General features: G+C 39.5%; 4 protein-coding genes across 6 annotated transcripts; 1 reads left to right on the top strand and 3 right to left on the bottom strand.

Annotated features, from left to right (window-relative positions):
- Positions 1 to 83: 83 nt before the first annotated feature.
- LOC103865597 (kinesin-like protein KIN-5B) lies at positions 84 to 6,167 on the bottom strand. Of its 2 annotated transcripts, XM_033289982.1 has the most exons (22): positions 5,323 to 6,167; positions 4,931 to 5,245; positions 4,327 to 4,482; positions 4,233 to 4,257; positions 3,677 to 3,722; positions 3,447 to 3,603; positions 3,301 to 3,370; positions 3,144 to 3,220; positions 3,017 to 3,070; positions 2,811 to 2,891; positions 2,627 to 2,738; positions 2,472 to 2,558; positions 2,223 to 2,398; positions 1,987 to 2,148; positions 1,801 to 1,908; positions 1,553 to 1,711; positions 1,398 to 1,481; positions 1,118 to 1,323; positions 941 to 1,042; positions 746 to 855; positions 511 to 662; positions 84 to 430 (listed from the first exon to the last, which is right to left on the bottom strand). In XM_033289982.1, the coding sequence occupies exons 2-22, from the start codon at positions 5,222 to 5,224 to the stop codon at positions 233 to 235; spliced, it is 2,616 nt and encodes an 871-aa protein (XP_033145873.1). In that variant the 5' UTR covers positions 5,225 to 5,245; positions 5,323 to 6,167; the 3' UTR covers positions 84 to 232. The 2 variants fall into 2 exon arrangements, with proteins under 2 accessions (XP_033145873.1, XP_009141656.2); XM_009143408.3 differs by having other exon boundaries at positions 3,677 to 4,257.
- A 234-nt stretch (positions 6,168 to 6,401) lies between these two features.
- LOC103865595 (protein SLOW GREEN 1, chloroplastic) lies at positions 6,402 to 7,819 on the top strand. Its single transcript, XM_009143407.3, has one exon. It carries the CDS (start codon positions 6,510 to 6,512, stop codon positions 7,476 to 7,478), a length of 969 nt encoding a protein of 322 aa, XP_009141655.1. The 5' UTR covers positions 6,402 to 6,509; the 3' UTR covers positions 7,479 to 7,819.
- Positions 7,820 to 8,044: 225 nt separating this feature from the next.
- Positions 8,045 to 9,746, bottom strand: LOC103865594 (protein SODIUM POTASSIUM ROOT DEFECTIVE 2). The gene is made up of 3 exons (XM_009143406.3): positions 8,765 to 9,746; positions 8,600 to 8,675; positions 8,045 to 8,440 (listed from the first exon to the last, which is right to left on the bottom strand). The coding sequence occupies exons 1-3, from the start codon at positions 9,308 to 9,310 to the stop codon at positions 8,265 to 8,267; spliced, it is 798 nt and encodes a 265-aa protein (XP_009141654.1). The 5' UTR covers positions 9,311 to 9,746; the 3' UTR covers positions 8,045 to 8,264.
- Positions 9,747 to 10,015: 269 nt separating this feature from the next.
- Positions 10,016 to 15,512, bottom strand: LOC103865593. Of its 2 annotated transcripts, none has more exons than XM_009143402.2 (19): positions 15,052 to 15,512; positions 14,791 to 14,973; positions 14,608 to 14,703; positions 14,032 to 14,084; positions 13,834 to 13,930; positions 13,600 to 13,673; positions 13,361 to 13,481; positions 12,979 to 13,089; positions 12,630 to 12,706; positions 12,472 to 12,541; positions 12,304 to 12,369; positions 12,101 to 12,208; positions 11,876 to 12,006; positions 11,715 to 11,781; positions 11,491 to 11,555; positions 11,304 to 11,397; positions 11,067 to 11,137; positions 10,548 to 10,921; positions 10,016 to 10,434 (listed from the first exon to the last, which is right to left on the bottom strand). In XM_009143402.2, the coding sequence occupies exons 1-18, from the start codon at positions 15,205 to 15,207 to the stop codon at positions 10,567 to 10,569; spliced, it is 1,995 nt and encodes a 664-aa protein (XP_009141650.1). In that variant the 5' UTR covers positions 15,208 to 15,512; the 3' UTR covers positions 10,016 to 10,434; positions 10,548 to 10,566. The 2 variants fall into 2 exon arrangements, with proteins under 2 accessions (XP_009141650.1, XP_009141653.1); XM_009143405.2 differs by having other exon boundaries at positions 12,472 to 12,538; positions 15,052 to 15,507.
- Between the last annotated feature and the right edge of the window lie 174 nt (positions 15,513 to 15,686).

The raw sequence follows: 15,686 nt of genomic DNA, 5'->3' as shown, positions 1-15,686 counted from the left end.
TTTATTATGTTTTCTTGAAGACCAAACAAAGTCAAGAGTGTTTTAGTTTCTCTCTTTACTTTTCTTTTTCATATTTGGTTTAATTCAGATGAGAAGATTAACCAAATTTAACCGGTCAATATGCAACAAACTTATCCAGAACAACATAACCTTTACACACTCATACTCTTCTAGACTCATCCAGTTGATGAGCTCAACTGCCGAAACGGGCACTTTTTTTTGTCTAATCAAATCATATGTTTACTTCCAAGAATGGAGTTCTGTCGTTAGCTTCGTCTTGTCCCTGTTTACTTGATCTCTTCTCCATGCTTGTTGTGTCCTCTTCACCGAGAATATTCTTCGGCAGCAAAGTCCTCATCTCCTCAATGGACGCCAAGCTCGGCACAGTTATAGGTAGTTTCTTTGGCGTTTCGTTCTTGCGTTGATCAACCTGGCCATTACATTACAAAACTTTACTGTTACATATCTAGTCATAAATCTCATCACTATACAATTCTTAGCGTTCTGTACCTGATAGTCTTTTATGAGAGACTGTTCTGCTTTCTCTCTAATGTTTGATACACCTTGTCCATGCTTCTCTTGCAATAACGTGACCTGCTTCATGGAAGTCTCCACTATAGCATCCGTTGCTTCTTTGTTCTCACGGTCTTGCATCAACGAGTCTGTAAAACCATAGATTAGTACGCTTTTTTGAGTAAGAAAGGGACAAAGCCTGGCTTAGGTAGAAAGGTATTAGTGTTGTTACCATTAACAGCTGCGTGAAGTTCATTAGTCCTAGTGACAAAGTTAGCATCCATTGTGGAGAATGTTGATGTAAACTCATCCTGCAGCTTGTCATTTTCTTTCTCCATGTCCCTATACATAGAAAGTTTTTTGTCAACCAAGTGATGTGGAAGGAAACATAGAAAGAAGTTGCAGATACAGAACGAGATTGTGTTACCCCATTGTGACATTAAGTTCTTGTTGGTACTTCGTGTTAAGGTTCTTTACGCCTGCTTCTGTGGTCTCCCACATTTTTTTAGACTCATTGGCCCTTCCCAAGCTGAAAGTCAGACAATTTTTGTATTAGAAACTATATTGCGGATCGAAAGTATTAGAAGTTAGATGGAATCAGTACCAATCTTCTAGGTAATGGTCCATGACTGTGATAGACTCTGCTGAAGCTATTGTGTTTTCCGTGAACTCGGTTTTTGCTTTCTTTAAGTAGTCACACAGTTCCTTCTTTGCGCCAATGGACACGTGCTGCATACAAGACATCTGTTCCTGCAATCTCTTCTCTTCCTGTACGTCGTGTTCTTGGATATTGCGTGATGCATCAGAGACCTAGAAACACGTGACTTAAGTGTGATCCAACTGATATAGAATGAAGGAGGAGTAGTTAATGGTTAAAGACTCACCATTGCAGTTTTCTTTGAAGTTAGCTTTGATAATATCAGACCAATGTCAACCAAAGCTTGTTTCTCCTCTCTTTCAGCCTCTTCCTGTGTTTAGTAACAACCAGTTTCGAGTTAACCTCTCAAAACATGTCTTATTAAAGTTTGTCCAATCTCACCTTAAAGTTCATTTCAAAAGCAGCAAGCTGTCTTGATTTCTCTGCTTGGCTTTCTCCAATGGCTTCCACCATGCTGTGAGCTTGGTTGTAGATGTTACTGAAAATGGTTGAAGCAGTATTGGAAATTTCTTGGGCAGATCTCATGCTTCTGATCAAGCCCTGGATAAGAAGAATCAGAAATTAAATTCCTCAGAAAAGTAATTGAGCTAACAAGACACCATCAACCAGCATATGACTTAACACAACACCTGCTCTTGTTGTCTTGCAGCAAGAGCTAAGAGCTCCTTCTGATCACTAAGTGAATCCCGGATGTCCTCAGCGACTTTAGCAGCCTCTTTTGCTGATGCTGTGAGCAACTGAGAAGAGAAAGACACTTAAATTATCATCTGAGAAATAGAAACACTTCAAATTTCATCACGCTATCTTGTTCATACTTGCTCAACAGCTTCTATTTGTGATCCTATGGAAGAGTTCATATTATGCAGATCAAAAGAAGCTTTCTTTTGTAGCATTTCAGAGAGTTTCTTCAGTGCTGCTACTCCTGAAGTATAAGTATCTGCTGTTCTGCCAATTCTTGATTCCAGATCACGTGTTGCCTGTGTGAGTTTCAACCACTTAGTGTCATACAGTGATCAAGGAAAAGAAATGGCATGGTCAAGTCTCTTCTTACATCATATTTATGAGCAAGAAACGAGTGACTATGCTCTTCCATAGTTCTTAATTGCTGCTGTTGCTGAGACACTGATCCAAGTACTGTCCTGTGCAATTCTTTAAGGTTTTGATCAAGCTGTGAACCAAATTTCAGAAGCATGCTCTTGTTTTCCGATTCCAGCTTGTCCTTTTGGTCTGCAGAAACAAGTAAAGTCATCACTTGACAGAGACTTGTTTTCAGCTCTAAACATAGGAAACAAGCAAGTACCTAATCTTGTGAACAGCGAACTTATATCATTTGACGCATGCTGCAAATCAGAACGTAGCCCCTTGGCACGGTCGATCAAAGTAGTCTCTGTCCAATAAAACATCAGTAACACAAATCAAAAGCCTTTATATTTTTGTATGAGCTAGAATTGTTACCTGAGGCTTTCATTCTGGAGATGATGGCTTCCCTTTCCTTTAGCTTTGAGATAACTTGGATATAATTCTCTTTGAGGTCATGCAACTCCTTGTTAGTATTATCAAGGTTTCTCTGGATCATAAAAGTTTGAAAATTCAAGACAAACTCTCATTGAAAGCATGTGTAATCTAGAATGTAAATCACCTTGCAGTCCTTAAGGTCACTTTCTACATCCAGTAACTTCTCTTTCTCAGTCGTGTAAAGCCCACGGAACTTGGAAGCTTCCTGCATAAGAGAAGAAGCCACTTAAGTTTTTTTTTTTGATAAAGGGCTTAAGCCACTTAAGTTCCATCAGAGAAACTTGGTTTAGTTTCTAACAGATGGAAGAGAAAAGGTGGGAGCATACGTACTCTTTCAGCGAGATTTAAATCATTCTCCAACTGTTCTATCCTCTCGGTTCTTGCCTGAAATAACTTAATGATTATTCTGACCATCAGGTGAATATAGAAATAACTAAGGATCGTCCTTTGAACCAACCTTCTTTTCAGCCTCTTCTTGTGTATATCTTTCTTGTGCGATGTATATACCATTTCTATCCCTTGCCGCTCTTACATCTGCATCCATTTTACATCAGTTACAACAAATCTACTAGCTCATTTGGTAATAAAAATAAGATGATGTTATGAGTGTAAACCTTCTTTCATTCTCTCAAGCTCCAAGTAAAGATCTTTGAGCAACACAGCTTTGGATAACTTCTGGTTTGCCTGAAGATAGACAAGTTAAGTTAGAAAGATGAAACCTAATATAGCTAATTTCGAGATATGATAGTGTAAACAAAACCTCAGGTTTGTTCTTAATGTTCTTAGCACGATAGGCATAATCCAAAGTGCTTAAAGTTTCTTCCAAGGAATGAGCAGATGGTGAGATGGTAGCAATGATACAAGTCTTTGTCTTCCCTCCTAGAGAGTCCCTTAAAAGCCTTGTCAGCTTACTATCCCTACAAAGACAAAGATCTACCGTTATACTCCAAGAAACACACAAATGTTTAGTTGTAGGACAAGGGCAAGTACCTGTAAGGTATATGAGAAGAATGTTCCACAAGCGCATTAATCACACGCCCTAATGTAAGCAAGCTCTTATTAATCTCCCCAGCTTCTCTCGCCCTACCATCCCTAGACCCTGACCGCAAAATATTCTCGGAGCCCGCTAGATCCACAAGGTTAAGCTTCCCACATTTGATCAACTCCTCGTCTCCCATAGACTCTTCCTTAATATGAACCGTGATGGTAAAAACAGAATGAGAGCGGCTGCTTCTTTTATTCAACAACGTATCCGCCGTGCGTCTTTTTGATGAGCCTCGTTCGAGAAGAGCGTATATATCGTTAGCACTGTACACAACTTCCTCCTCGAGACCACGTAACACCACACAGCCTTTCCCGTCTTCCATTAAAGAAACAGGCTTCTTCTGCTTATCCTCAGAAGAAGATCTTGATGAAGAGTCTTCTTGAGCTAACAAGTCTGTGACTTCTTCGTTGTACAGCTCCAAGAACGTGACTTTCATACTGTAGTCAGCCTTTTGGGACTCGAGAGTTTCGAATATGTGCCGAACCGCTCGTGGAATCACCCCAGCTTCCGCAGGTAAATCCCCTCCCTAGACAACAACAACAACATGAATAAACCAAGTCACAAAAAAAAAAACATGAAAGTCTAAATGAGATACCTTTTTACGCATGCCACCTTCCATAGTATAAGTCTTCCCAGTTCCAGTCTGTCCATAGGCAAACACAGTGCAGCTAAAACCTTCCAACACTTCATGAACAATAGGTGCAATAGCTTGGTCATATATAGACCGTTGTTGCGCTTTAGGCCCAAAAACCTATAAAAAAAACAAACATTTACACCATCAATACCAACAAAGAACAGAGCCTCTAATGTTTAAGAAATCGCTAGACGGTCCAATTTTTTGAAAATTCAATTAGTAAATAAACCGGATTTGCCGTCTAGGCAAGTAACTAGACCGATTTTTAGAACACTGATACGTAACATTGGACACTAAATAGTCCAAATCATATATATGTGTGGATTATAATCAGTAATTCTATCTCAATGTTTAAGAAATCTCTAGAAGGTCCAATTTTTTTGAAAATTCAATTAGTAAATAAACCGACTAGACGCTGCCTAAACCGATTTTTAGAACACTGATATGTAACATTAGGCCACTAAATAGTCCAAAACATTTATATGTATGGATTATAATTAGTAATTGTTTTTAAGAGCCAATCTTGACTAACGAAACCAAAGGAGAACAAAAAATAAAAACGGACCTTGTCGAAAGTGAAGAGACGGTCCACTTGCTTATTAGCAACGCTGACTTCTTTTCTGAGCTCGTTACAGGAAATGACTCTAGGGACGTTTGATTTCTGCTCCTCTTCGCTTAACGGTCTGCATCGAAGAAGGACCTGAACGTTGACTTCTTTCTCTCTCTCGAGGCGGGAGGAGAAGGAAGAAGAAGAGGAAGAGTCAGGCCGTCTTCTCTCGGGACGAGGAGTGAGGAACGGAGCTGGAGATGGGATCACTCCCACTCCGCTTTTTCTTGTTACGTCGGGTGTGAAAGACATAACTACTTGATGTTGGATGTTCTGAGAAAAAAAATCAAAAAATGGAAAATTATTATTGAACTATCGAAAATCAAAAAGGTGGATTCGGATTCACTTACAGAAACACAAGCCCGGATCTTGAAGTGGAAAGAGTTTGAATCGAGCACGAAAAAGGTTTAGGGTTCTTCTTTGAGGTTCGCAACGATGGGAACTTTTTTTTTTTTTTGGTTTGAAATTTGAAAAGTAACCGTTTGGGAAACTCCGAGCGGAGTGTGTTATATGCTGCATACACAGAGAAAATGAATATGGGCCCGGCTGGTTCTCAAGTTTGAATTACTTGACCAATACCACTAATCACCTTAATTTCAAAAGTAAAAAAAAACAAAAAAAGAAAGAGAAGAAGTAAACTAATGGGTATGGTCTGCTAATGATCCCATTATTATGCAAATATAGCTTACACAAGTTTGATTTCAATAGATGTATGTTCCTATATTACATATTATTAACACCAGATTTTTTATTTATTTTTATATCATCTTTAGGATCACTGTATATATTACATGTCAAGTAATCCATTTTCAAAAAGAAAAATAATAATAAAGTACTTGTTCTAATCCTCCACTCCACAAGTTGAAGATTTAACACGAAAGGAAGAAAAAAGCAGTATCTTTTGGGATAAAAATAATGTAATTTCTGATTTTATTCTTTTTTTGAAAAAAGGTGTGCCAAAAAGGCAAGAAAATACTAATATTTTGAAAAAAACAAGATCAAGCTGGATTAATAGTTTTAAACCGAATTGTAGAGTAATCCATCTTATATATGGATCTTATTTTCCAAAAAAAAAAATTTACAGAATAAGAAGTAAAAGTGATAGATACAGCTTATGCTATTACATGTTAAATCTTAATTTATTGAGAATTAATACAATTTTCATGACCTTACTTGATTTTCACTTCAATTTAGAACCAAATCAAGCGGTTTTATCCCGATTGGTGCTCAATTCCTCTCATCAAACATTCTATTTAATTGAAAAGCAGACCGGTCATGACCTACCAGTATCCGGTTCTAAGATTACAAGCTTACACGTGTGAAAACATTCGATTTAATTGAAAAGCAGACCGGTTAAGCCCACGAACTAGCTTCGGCCCAACAAAGGCCAAAGCTCGGGACGTCTTTCTCTTCGAAACGCCGTCGTATCTCGCAAGCACACTCGAAAGTCTCAAGCCTTTTTGATCTTCTTCCTCGATCTCACTGTAGGGTTTCTAGGGTTTATCTCTCTATCTCTCTGCACATTTCGCAACCAACCATGGAGTCTCTAGGGAAGCTACACCTCAATCAACACCCAATCCACCTCTCCCTCACTCAATCCCCTTCATCATCCCCCCAAAAACCTTCGTCACTTTCCTTCAAACGCGCTTCCATCAGAGCTTCTTCCTCATCGAAACCATCACTACCTTCCCGTATCCTCAAATCCACATGCGTCACCTTCACCGCCGCCTCCGCCCTCCTCCTCGCGAACCTCCACCTCAAACCCCCTCCAGCGATCGCATCTCCCCTAACTCCCTCAGTAGAATCCCTAAACCACCAAAACGCCACCGTTTCGCTGGAAGAAGAAGAGACATCCCTCGAAACGCACCTATCCTCCCACCCCGACGACGTTTCCGCCCTCCGCTCGCTGATGGAGGTAAGAATCAAATCCCGCAAGCTTCTAGAAGCAATAGATCTAATCAATAGGCTAATAGATCTAGAACCGAATGAGAAAGAATGGCCGATCTTGAAAGCCAACGTCTTATCCCACAGCGGAGACTCAGACTCCGCCAAAACCGCCTTCGAGGAGATCATAGCCAAGGATCCTCTCCGCGTCGAGGCCTACCACGGCCTCGCCATGGCCTACTCCGATTCGGGAGACGATCTAAAGGCCGTGGAGGAGAGGATTCGCGAGGCGATGGTGAGGTGCAAGAAGGATGTGAAGGATCTTAGGGATTTTAAGCTGTTGGTTGCGCAGATTCGGGTGCTCGAAGGGAAGCATGAGGAGGCGCTGAAGCTTTATCAGGAGCTGGTGAAGGAGGAGCCGAGGGATTTTAGGCCGTATCTGTGCCAGGGGATTATATACACGCTTCTTAAGAAGGGCGGCGAGGCGGAGAAGCAGTTTGAGAAGTTTAGGAGGCTTGTTCCCAGGAATCATCCTTATAGAGAGTATTTTATGGATAATATGGTTGCTAAGAAGCTTTTCGCGGAGAAGGCGCAGCGAGAGATGGCTGGAACTAAGGGTTGAATGGGAGGTGATGATGGTTGTTAAGACTTTCCTTGAGGGTTTAGATGGTTGTAGTTGGTGTTGAATCTTGATCCATGAGAGTTTGAATCTTTTGCAGTGTATTTTTGAATGTGATAATGTTGCTGCTCTCTACTCTGTCTGCACGGGAGTCTTAATGATCTTGTACCTCTTTGAGATCTTTAGGTCTAGGAAAGTAGTGAAAACATGGCAACTTGATGCATTTGCTTGCTTGTTTGTTCTCTGAATGTTAACGAGTTATCTTTTCTCTTCATAGGTTTAAGGACAAACGTGAGTCTTGTGTTGTTTCTTGAGTAAAACCAGTTGATAGAAATTTTGTGGTACAACCCCCACGTCTGTATTTGATTAGTAGTGTCATGAATCATGATTGGCTTTGCTTGTTTGTTACTTCAATTTCAACAGGTGTTTAATGGTATCTATATTACACGCAGCAATTGCTTATAGCTTTTGCTTTCTCAATTTTGCTCTTCCTCACTTTTTTGGAAGATGAAGTCATAGCATAGCTAGTGATAAGAGAGAGTGCGTAGAGAAGTCTTTGATCGCTCTAGAAAGTTACATAGTACCTATCAATTAATACTAAAAACATTTGTGAAAAATGCAAACATGTAATGACATGTTTAAGTATCATAAGATGACTGCATAAAGCAGAGGTGTAGTCTCATAATGAAACCTGCCAAGCGGTTCTAACGAAAAGTAGGTGCAGTAAAGTTTGAAATTTTACTATCGACTTTACAACAACTGAGAGAGATAAGACTGTAAAAAAGTAAACTAGGGATTTGGAGTTTTCAGATTTGGCATTGGGAGTGTTGGAGTTGGGAGGGTTGGAGCTGTCCAGAATTGAGCATTTTTAACCTTTGAGATGCTATCCAATATTCCCAAGGGAGTGATGTCACCGGTCACAGTCACTTTCTTTGCAGCAAAATCTATGTTGAATGATGTTACACCTACACATGACTCAAGTTCGTTAGTTCTAGTCTTATTATAGCATCCATAACCGGTTTCAAATGACGAACCAGACCGGCTTGTAAACCGGAACATTTTGAAAGTATCTAACTAAAAAAGAAAGAAGTGGCATTCCCGTGAATGAAGGAATTATAATCTACCTTGCATTCTGGACAGATGTTTCCTAACTTTTGCTTCACAGCCTCTACAGTGGAGAGACACTTTGAGAACAACGACCTGCTCCAACAAAATGAAACTCTACTCATTACCCTCTTACCACCATTTATTTACATATATGTCACTTATCAGGCTAAAAAACACCTTACCTGGTCTGAACCACCACCACTAGTCTTCTCCTCCATTGACGGCTTTATCTCTTCAACAGCAGGAGATTTATGAGCCACCGTATCCTGACCCGTAGACCCGGTCAGAGAAACCGGTTCGGATCCCAAAAGATACCTAGTAGAACCAGGAGGGGTTTTGACAAAGTCACTTGAGGGTCTCGCTACACAGCTGAAACTCTTCCTAGCCAAGCTGAGGTCATTTGTAATGAGCTTCAACAACGCCGCGGCTCCACCTCCGCTACCACCACCGCCGGTGCTTTTTCGGGCAGTGACGCTCCTCCTGCCCTTGTAGATCTCTAGTGTTTTGTTACTAATCTCTCCGTCGGCGGGGGAAGCGGGTATTCTGATATAGTCGTCGACGGAGGATCTCCGGCCATCTTTAATGATTGGGTTGTGGCGGTCGATAACTCTGTCGCTGAGTTTTTCATCGTCGACGACGAAGGTGGTGGTGGTTGGTTTTGGAATGTGGTCCATGCTTGAACATATGGCTGTCGATGCTTGCGAAGCGCAAAACATACGTCCCTTCATTTTATTTTTCTTTCGACGGTGTGAAAGCCACCAAAGGAAATAAGAAAGCAACAAAATGTTGTCAGAGGTTGAATGAAACGTTGATGAGAACGTTAACTATGTGAATGATATGAAGATATATCTTTACTCTCATATAGAGAAAGAATTGGATTGGAATAGAGACAAAAGAGAGTTAAAGAGAGTATATCAATTATTTATCAAAATTTGTCTTTTTTTTTCTTAAAAAATGCTTCCTTAAAAACTGCTACATAATACTCTCATTTCATGTATTGACCAAAAAAAAGGAGTTTCATTTCATGTAATGATGACATACGATCGTAGTTCGAATCTCAACTTGGAATCTCAAAAAAGAAGCATTTTCAGGCTTTGAAAATATGGGCTTTATTTTTTGGAAAAGAGGGTTAGTCATAATCTGGGTTTAACATTGAACAAAGTCCATTAGGCTAATTGTAACCTTCCCGCGTAGCCGATGATAGATCAGTTGTAAAGATTTCAGCAGGAGGGAGCCGGCAAGGGGAAAGACCTCGTCGGCATCAGAGCCGATCGTAACTGGTTTAGCAGATATGATTCGCTGCATGGTAGTGCTAACGGTAGTGACTCATCTGAAGTAAGAAGTTTCTTCTCGTTGATTTTTTAACTGTAGTGACTCCTATTATATACTCACGTAGTTTTTGTATTCTCTCCTTTTTTGGATGGATGTTTTTGATGCAGAAGATGTTTTTTTTTGGAAAAACACTGATGTGACGTTAAACATCATAACGCAAGAACATTTGTCCCCATAGTTGTCCAGGAAAAATATTTTACGACAACAATGTTAAAAATATGAAATGAAGAACATAATGTAAGGAAAAGATATAGAAGTAAGAAAAACAAAAACTTATCTCCGGCGAAGAAAAAACAAAAACATACCGGGAGAGGTAAAGATATACAATACAATAAGTTTCATTTTGAACTTACTGTGAGGCTTAGTAATATATATCTACATTTGATCATATTTCAAATTAGAATTTCAAAAACAAGAAAATAACTTACAGTTTCCTTTATATATTTCAAAGCTCTGGAAAGTCATAACCTTTGAGTTAGTTAAATAGTAATAGACATATTCCCCCCTCTTCCTCCATCATCTGATATAACAAAACAAAATGGAATAAAATTAGTTTGACATTACACCCTCTGATTATACTTTCATTACAAAAAGGTTCTTGTAGCTGATTAAGTATGAGCTCAAGTGGATTACCTTTGCAAATTTGAGTTAGCTATTGGTTTTTGATGTGAGTGTCATCAAGAGCGTCGAATTCCCAGTCGTTGATTTCATCAGCCAAGGACTCTTCTCCGTCGTCAAGTTCCAACTCCAGCTGCTTCTTCGCCGGGTCTTCCTTCTCTGAAGACCCTTTTTTACTGTCTGGAGTTTCAACACCATCAAATTCTTTCTGGACTGTGAAAGAAAGTGGAACCTCGGGTATCATTTTCAGGGACGGGGAGCGTGAAGAAGAAGAAGAAGAGGTTCTCGAAGGAGACTCAATATCTAGAAGCGGGCGTTCGATAGACTCAAACTCTTCTTTTGTTTTGTCCAATGCCTCAAATAGTTCTTTCACTCTTTTGTCGTCTTTCCTGGATCATATAACACCAAACCAGGAGAGAGTTATGTCTTAAGCTCGATATAAAGAAACAAAGTTGATTTTAGATTCTCCATCCATAGCTGGATATAACTATCATAGCGTCTAAAGATGAATGGTTAGTTTTTTGTAACTTTTACCTGGAGATACCTTCCGTCTGTGAATAGAATGGCTTTTTCATCGCATCAACCACACTTAATGTTGTGACAAACTGATAAATTTAATAAAGAAGAATCAGAACATAGAATACGGAAAAAGGACATGGAGAGAAGAAACATGTGTGACACTTTCTTGTCTCTGTAGTTGGAGTAAAGCTTAGGAATGTCTGTTTTATTACTCAGATTGAGAGAGGTGGTCTACATGTCAAAGAAAAGTACCTTAGCTTCGAGGTCCAGATACTCCTTCTCAAGTTTTTTTCTAGAATCGATTGGCTTTGCATCCTTATCCTCTGTCTTTACTTCTGCTTCTAACCTGAAATTTCCCCATACACAGACCAAATAGAGAGCTATCAGCCTAACTTTGGTCAAAATAAAATTGTACAGGAACAGAGAAGTGGTACGTTACCCTTTACTGGGTTCCAAAAGTTCGACGACTCTTCTGACCTTGGGAATAGAAGGGTCCAGTTGTTCCTGAGTTGATATTAAAAATAAGAATGTGAGCATAACCTTTACCTTACAGTCATTAACCAAGTGAAATTCATTCGGCATAAGGTTCCGACATGGTTGGAGGTGGAATCAGTTAATCATGATAAAACAGGCACTAATTTTGGGCTAAACATATAGAATTACCTTGTAGAAAGAGAGGAGTTGAACAATCAGGTCTATGAAATGATCACCATATCTCTCCATCTCCCCTCTAGAATATCGATCCATGGTGAAAGGAAAGAAAAAATACGGATCACATGCAAAGTAATTAAGGAAGAAGTATTATTAGTGGAGATAAGACGTACCTCACTTGTATTTCCTTTTGTTGAGCAAATTTAGACTGGATAATCCAGGTATCTTCCAAAAACTTGATCCACTTATTTACAACATCTGCCTCTACTCGGCATGAACCTATCGAGCGAGTTAGCTCGTCTTCCTACACCGTAAGCCAGCCAAACATCACGAACTACTATACTTATATGATACTGCGTATGATTCATCTCCTTAATAAGAATTAAGTCATTAGGTACCTTTGACTTCAGGTGCATAAGTATTTCATTACTTGCATTATCAAACTGCTCTCTTTCTTCTCTAGCATTGTGAAGGCGAGCCCGGGCAGATGTTATTGAGGTGTTGACCTTCAAAAAATACGCGAACTCTGTAATGTGACCTACAAATCTAGATCTCTACTAGTTCAGTAAGTTGCTCTGGGATAAGTTCTTATGGACGTTACCCTTTTCAACTCAGCTTCAAGATCTTCCTTCATAATCTCAAGTTTTTTTAATTCTGCAGCTACATCCTGAAAGTCATATTTGTCTATAATAAGAACATGTAATACAAAGCGACTGAGATAATATTTCATTAACAAGGACAAAGGGATTAGGGGCTGCAAAGTGCAAACCTTCTCCCGCTGGCTGACTTCATCAGTTTTGGAAAGTCGATAGCTAAGAGCTTCTTCTTTCTGGCTTCTGCTATTATACGGAAACAAATATACATGTGAACTATGATAGTACATGAAGTAGATAGCTTTTAGAATTATCAGGTTACATTTGCTCTCACCTATGATCCACAATTCGTTTTTCTTCTTTTGAGGTAGAATTGAGTAAAGATTCTGACAGAACTTTCAGTTTATCAACCTCCAAAATACAGAATGAACTTAGTTATATTTTACCCGGATTTTAACACCAAAACAACATTTAAATGCGAAATTAGGTATATGAGGTCGTACACTAGTGACATCAAGGCAATAATTAAAGAACAGAGGTAAAATCTTGCCAAATAAATATTTGTATCCCAGTATTAGAAAACAAGCTAATAATCAGTCTTTATGGTAAAAAATTTATGTACGAGACAGTTACAAACAAACCAACAGAAGCGGCAAAAGTTCAGAGTTGTGTGCAGTTTTTACCTTCTCACTGTGGTGTTGAGGGGAATCACCATTTCTTAATGATTTTTTCTTCAGCAACAGTGCTTCTAGCTTCGAAAAAGTGCGAACCTGCTCAAGAATTTCACGGAGAGCCTGTAGCAACCCAAATTATTCAGTACATGATCCAGAAATGCATCGAAAAATCATGAAGATACTTGGGAAACAAAGCAATGCAACAAAGATTTTCTTATGTAGTTCCTTTCATTTTATAGTGAAAAAAATATAATCAACATATTAATAATTAAGCACCGTTCTATACAAGATTAGTAAAAGCAACGATAGGTGGAAATCCGATATCAGATCTAATGTGAAGAAGGCTCAGAGCGAACAATAAGGCAATGAAAGTAGAGACAGACAATCTCACCTCGGTTGATGCAGCATTGGTTCCAGCGGTTTTTGAACTTTCTCCATTTGAAGTCTTCTCAAGAACCTTGACCTTCGTTTTATCAAGTTTCTCCATCAGAGCTTGGGCTTCAGTATCTATTCTGAGACAGACACAAATGAGAATTAAAACGAGAGAAAGTAAAATTATAAGACTAGGACATTGTTAAAACTCCACGCAAAGCTTCAGCGAGGAAAATTCAGAGAGTGATCCAATAATACCTTGCAAGATCAGCACTGATTTTAAGCCCTCCAATTGCATCTTGGACATAATGCAAAAGTTCCTCGCGCTTTGCCTAGAAAAAAAGAGGAAGAGAAAGAGGCATTACGAAGTGCAAGATCTCTAATGGTTTGTTGAAGGACATTTCAATCATGTGGCATTATTCATCTTGCAAGCTAGCAACAGAGTCTACGTAACAAAACACCTATATTTTGCAAAATCTAACACATCCTTACCAGAACTTCATCCTTGTATTTGGAAAACACCGCTGCCAAGTCCTGCACACTTTGTATCACTGCCTCGTGGACTTCCTTCTCTCCTGACAAAGAGAGCCTGTATGTATCAACCAATGACCATATGAGCTCAAATGCAAGTTTTCTTATACCCGTAAAATAACTAAAATTACAACTTTCAATGGAAAGAGAAAGCATCACCCAAACAGTTCCAGAAGCATCTGGACTTCTTCCTCATTTGGTGCTTCCAGAATCTGATTCACACAGAAAAAAACTAAAACTCAGTTGCATAAACAATAAAAAGGTCAACCTATATCGCTATTGCATTACTTTATAATCAAACAGTGAATCTATTTTTTTTTTTTTAACTTTGGGGTATCCCTGGCCCATGGAGAGGCCAGACTAATCCCAAAAAATTGGTTTGGTCCACGGATAGACTCTCACTACGGGTAATCAAATGAGACCTAAAGCACGGTCTCATATCCGCGTGACCACAAGATGAAGTGTAGCGGGGTGCCTTCAAACCTAAGTTGCTTAGCACTCTGGAGCCTGTCTACCACTAGACCACCACCGTGTGGTTCAGTGAATCTAATCTTAATTCTTAGATTTGCACTATCTAACTTTTTTTCTGAATGAAATTTTATTTCTTCTCCAGAACATGTTAAAATTATTCTCTTTGGGAGAGCAGACCTCTCCCAAAGAATCAATGACTCTATAGACTCTTGCTAGGTAATCCAAGCATTATACCAACTCCCACGTTGGTACTATCAAACTTACCATAGACAATACCATCCCTTCAAGAGCCTCACTGTGAAGAAACACATCTCTGAACGTCATCGGCTCACCGGGAAGACCAGGATCAACGTAATAAACCTATTCCAATTTTCACAAACGAGATTCATTAGCCTAAAACTGCTAAAGCCGCGATGACCAAAGACAATGTGCGATTGAATCACTCACGGCGGTGAAATCCTTGGCTTCTTCGGAGCTAGGTTGAATCTGATCGAGAGACATTCTCTCGACCTCTCTAAGAGAGACGAGCCACCTCCTCAGCAGCTGCACTCTCTCGCCGCCTCGGGACGAAACCGAGACCTCCTCTAGTCGCTTCACCTCGAGGCTAAAGCTCTTCACGTTCCTCGATCCCTGAAAATCAACACACATCGGCGGGCGGTTTAGGAGAAATCAAAATCGGAATATACGACAAATCTGGAGTTTACGTACGATGCGATCGTGGATGAGTTTGGCGCCTTCGGAAACGGCGTTGCCGGCGGTGAGGACGACGGAATCGGCGTAGTTGCGAACGGTGCGGGTGAGGTTGTTCTTCCCGGTCCCGCCGACTTCGACGGCTTTGTGAACCGCCGATCTCAGCCACGACATTGCGGATTCTCCTTCGCGAAATCGCAAAGCTCGATCGAATCGGTGGTTTGAGTGAATATTATTTAGAGAGGATTGGAGAAGAATGAAACGGAGTGCGATGGGGGGAGAGGGGAACAAGTCAGACGCAGGGAGCTCTTCAATATTTTCCCGGGTGATTCGATGGATCCTCTCTGTTTTGTTTTGTTTTATTTTTAAGTTATTTTTTATTAACTGATTATTTACCAAACTATTCAAGTCCAATTTTTTTTTCTTGAACGTATTCAGCTTCAATTAGTTTCTTTCTCTAAATTTATGACATTTTTTTATTTGTCGTCTTTACAAAACAATCTTTCCTTAAATATCTTTTTTTGGTATACTGTTTTCAAAAGTACTAAAAGTACCTGATATTTTTAGATAAGATAAAAATACCTTGAATATAATTATTTAATTGTCCTGCATGCTCTACAGCTAAATAGCCCTTATAATTTACGTAGATATTT

Source organism: Brassica rapa, chromosome A04 (assembly GCF_000309985.2).
Source record: "Brassica rapa cultivar Chiifu-401-42 chromosome A04, CAAS_Brap_v3.01, whole genome shotgun sequence".
NCBI classification, from domain to species: Eukaryota; Viridiplantae; Streptophyta; class Magnoliopsida; order Brassicales; family Brassicaceae; genus Brassica; species Brassica rapa.
Note: the sequence above shows the minus strand (reverse complement) of the source record. Positions and strands in the feature narration are given on the sequence as shown.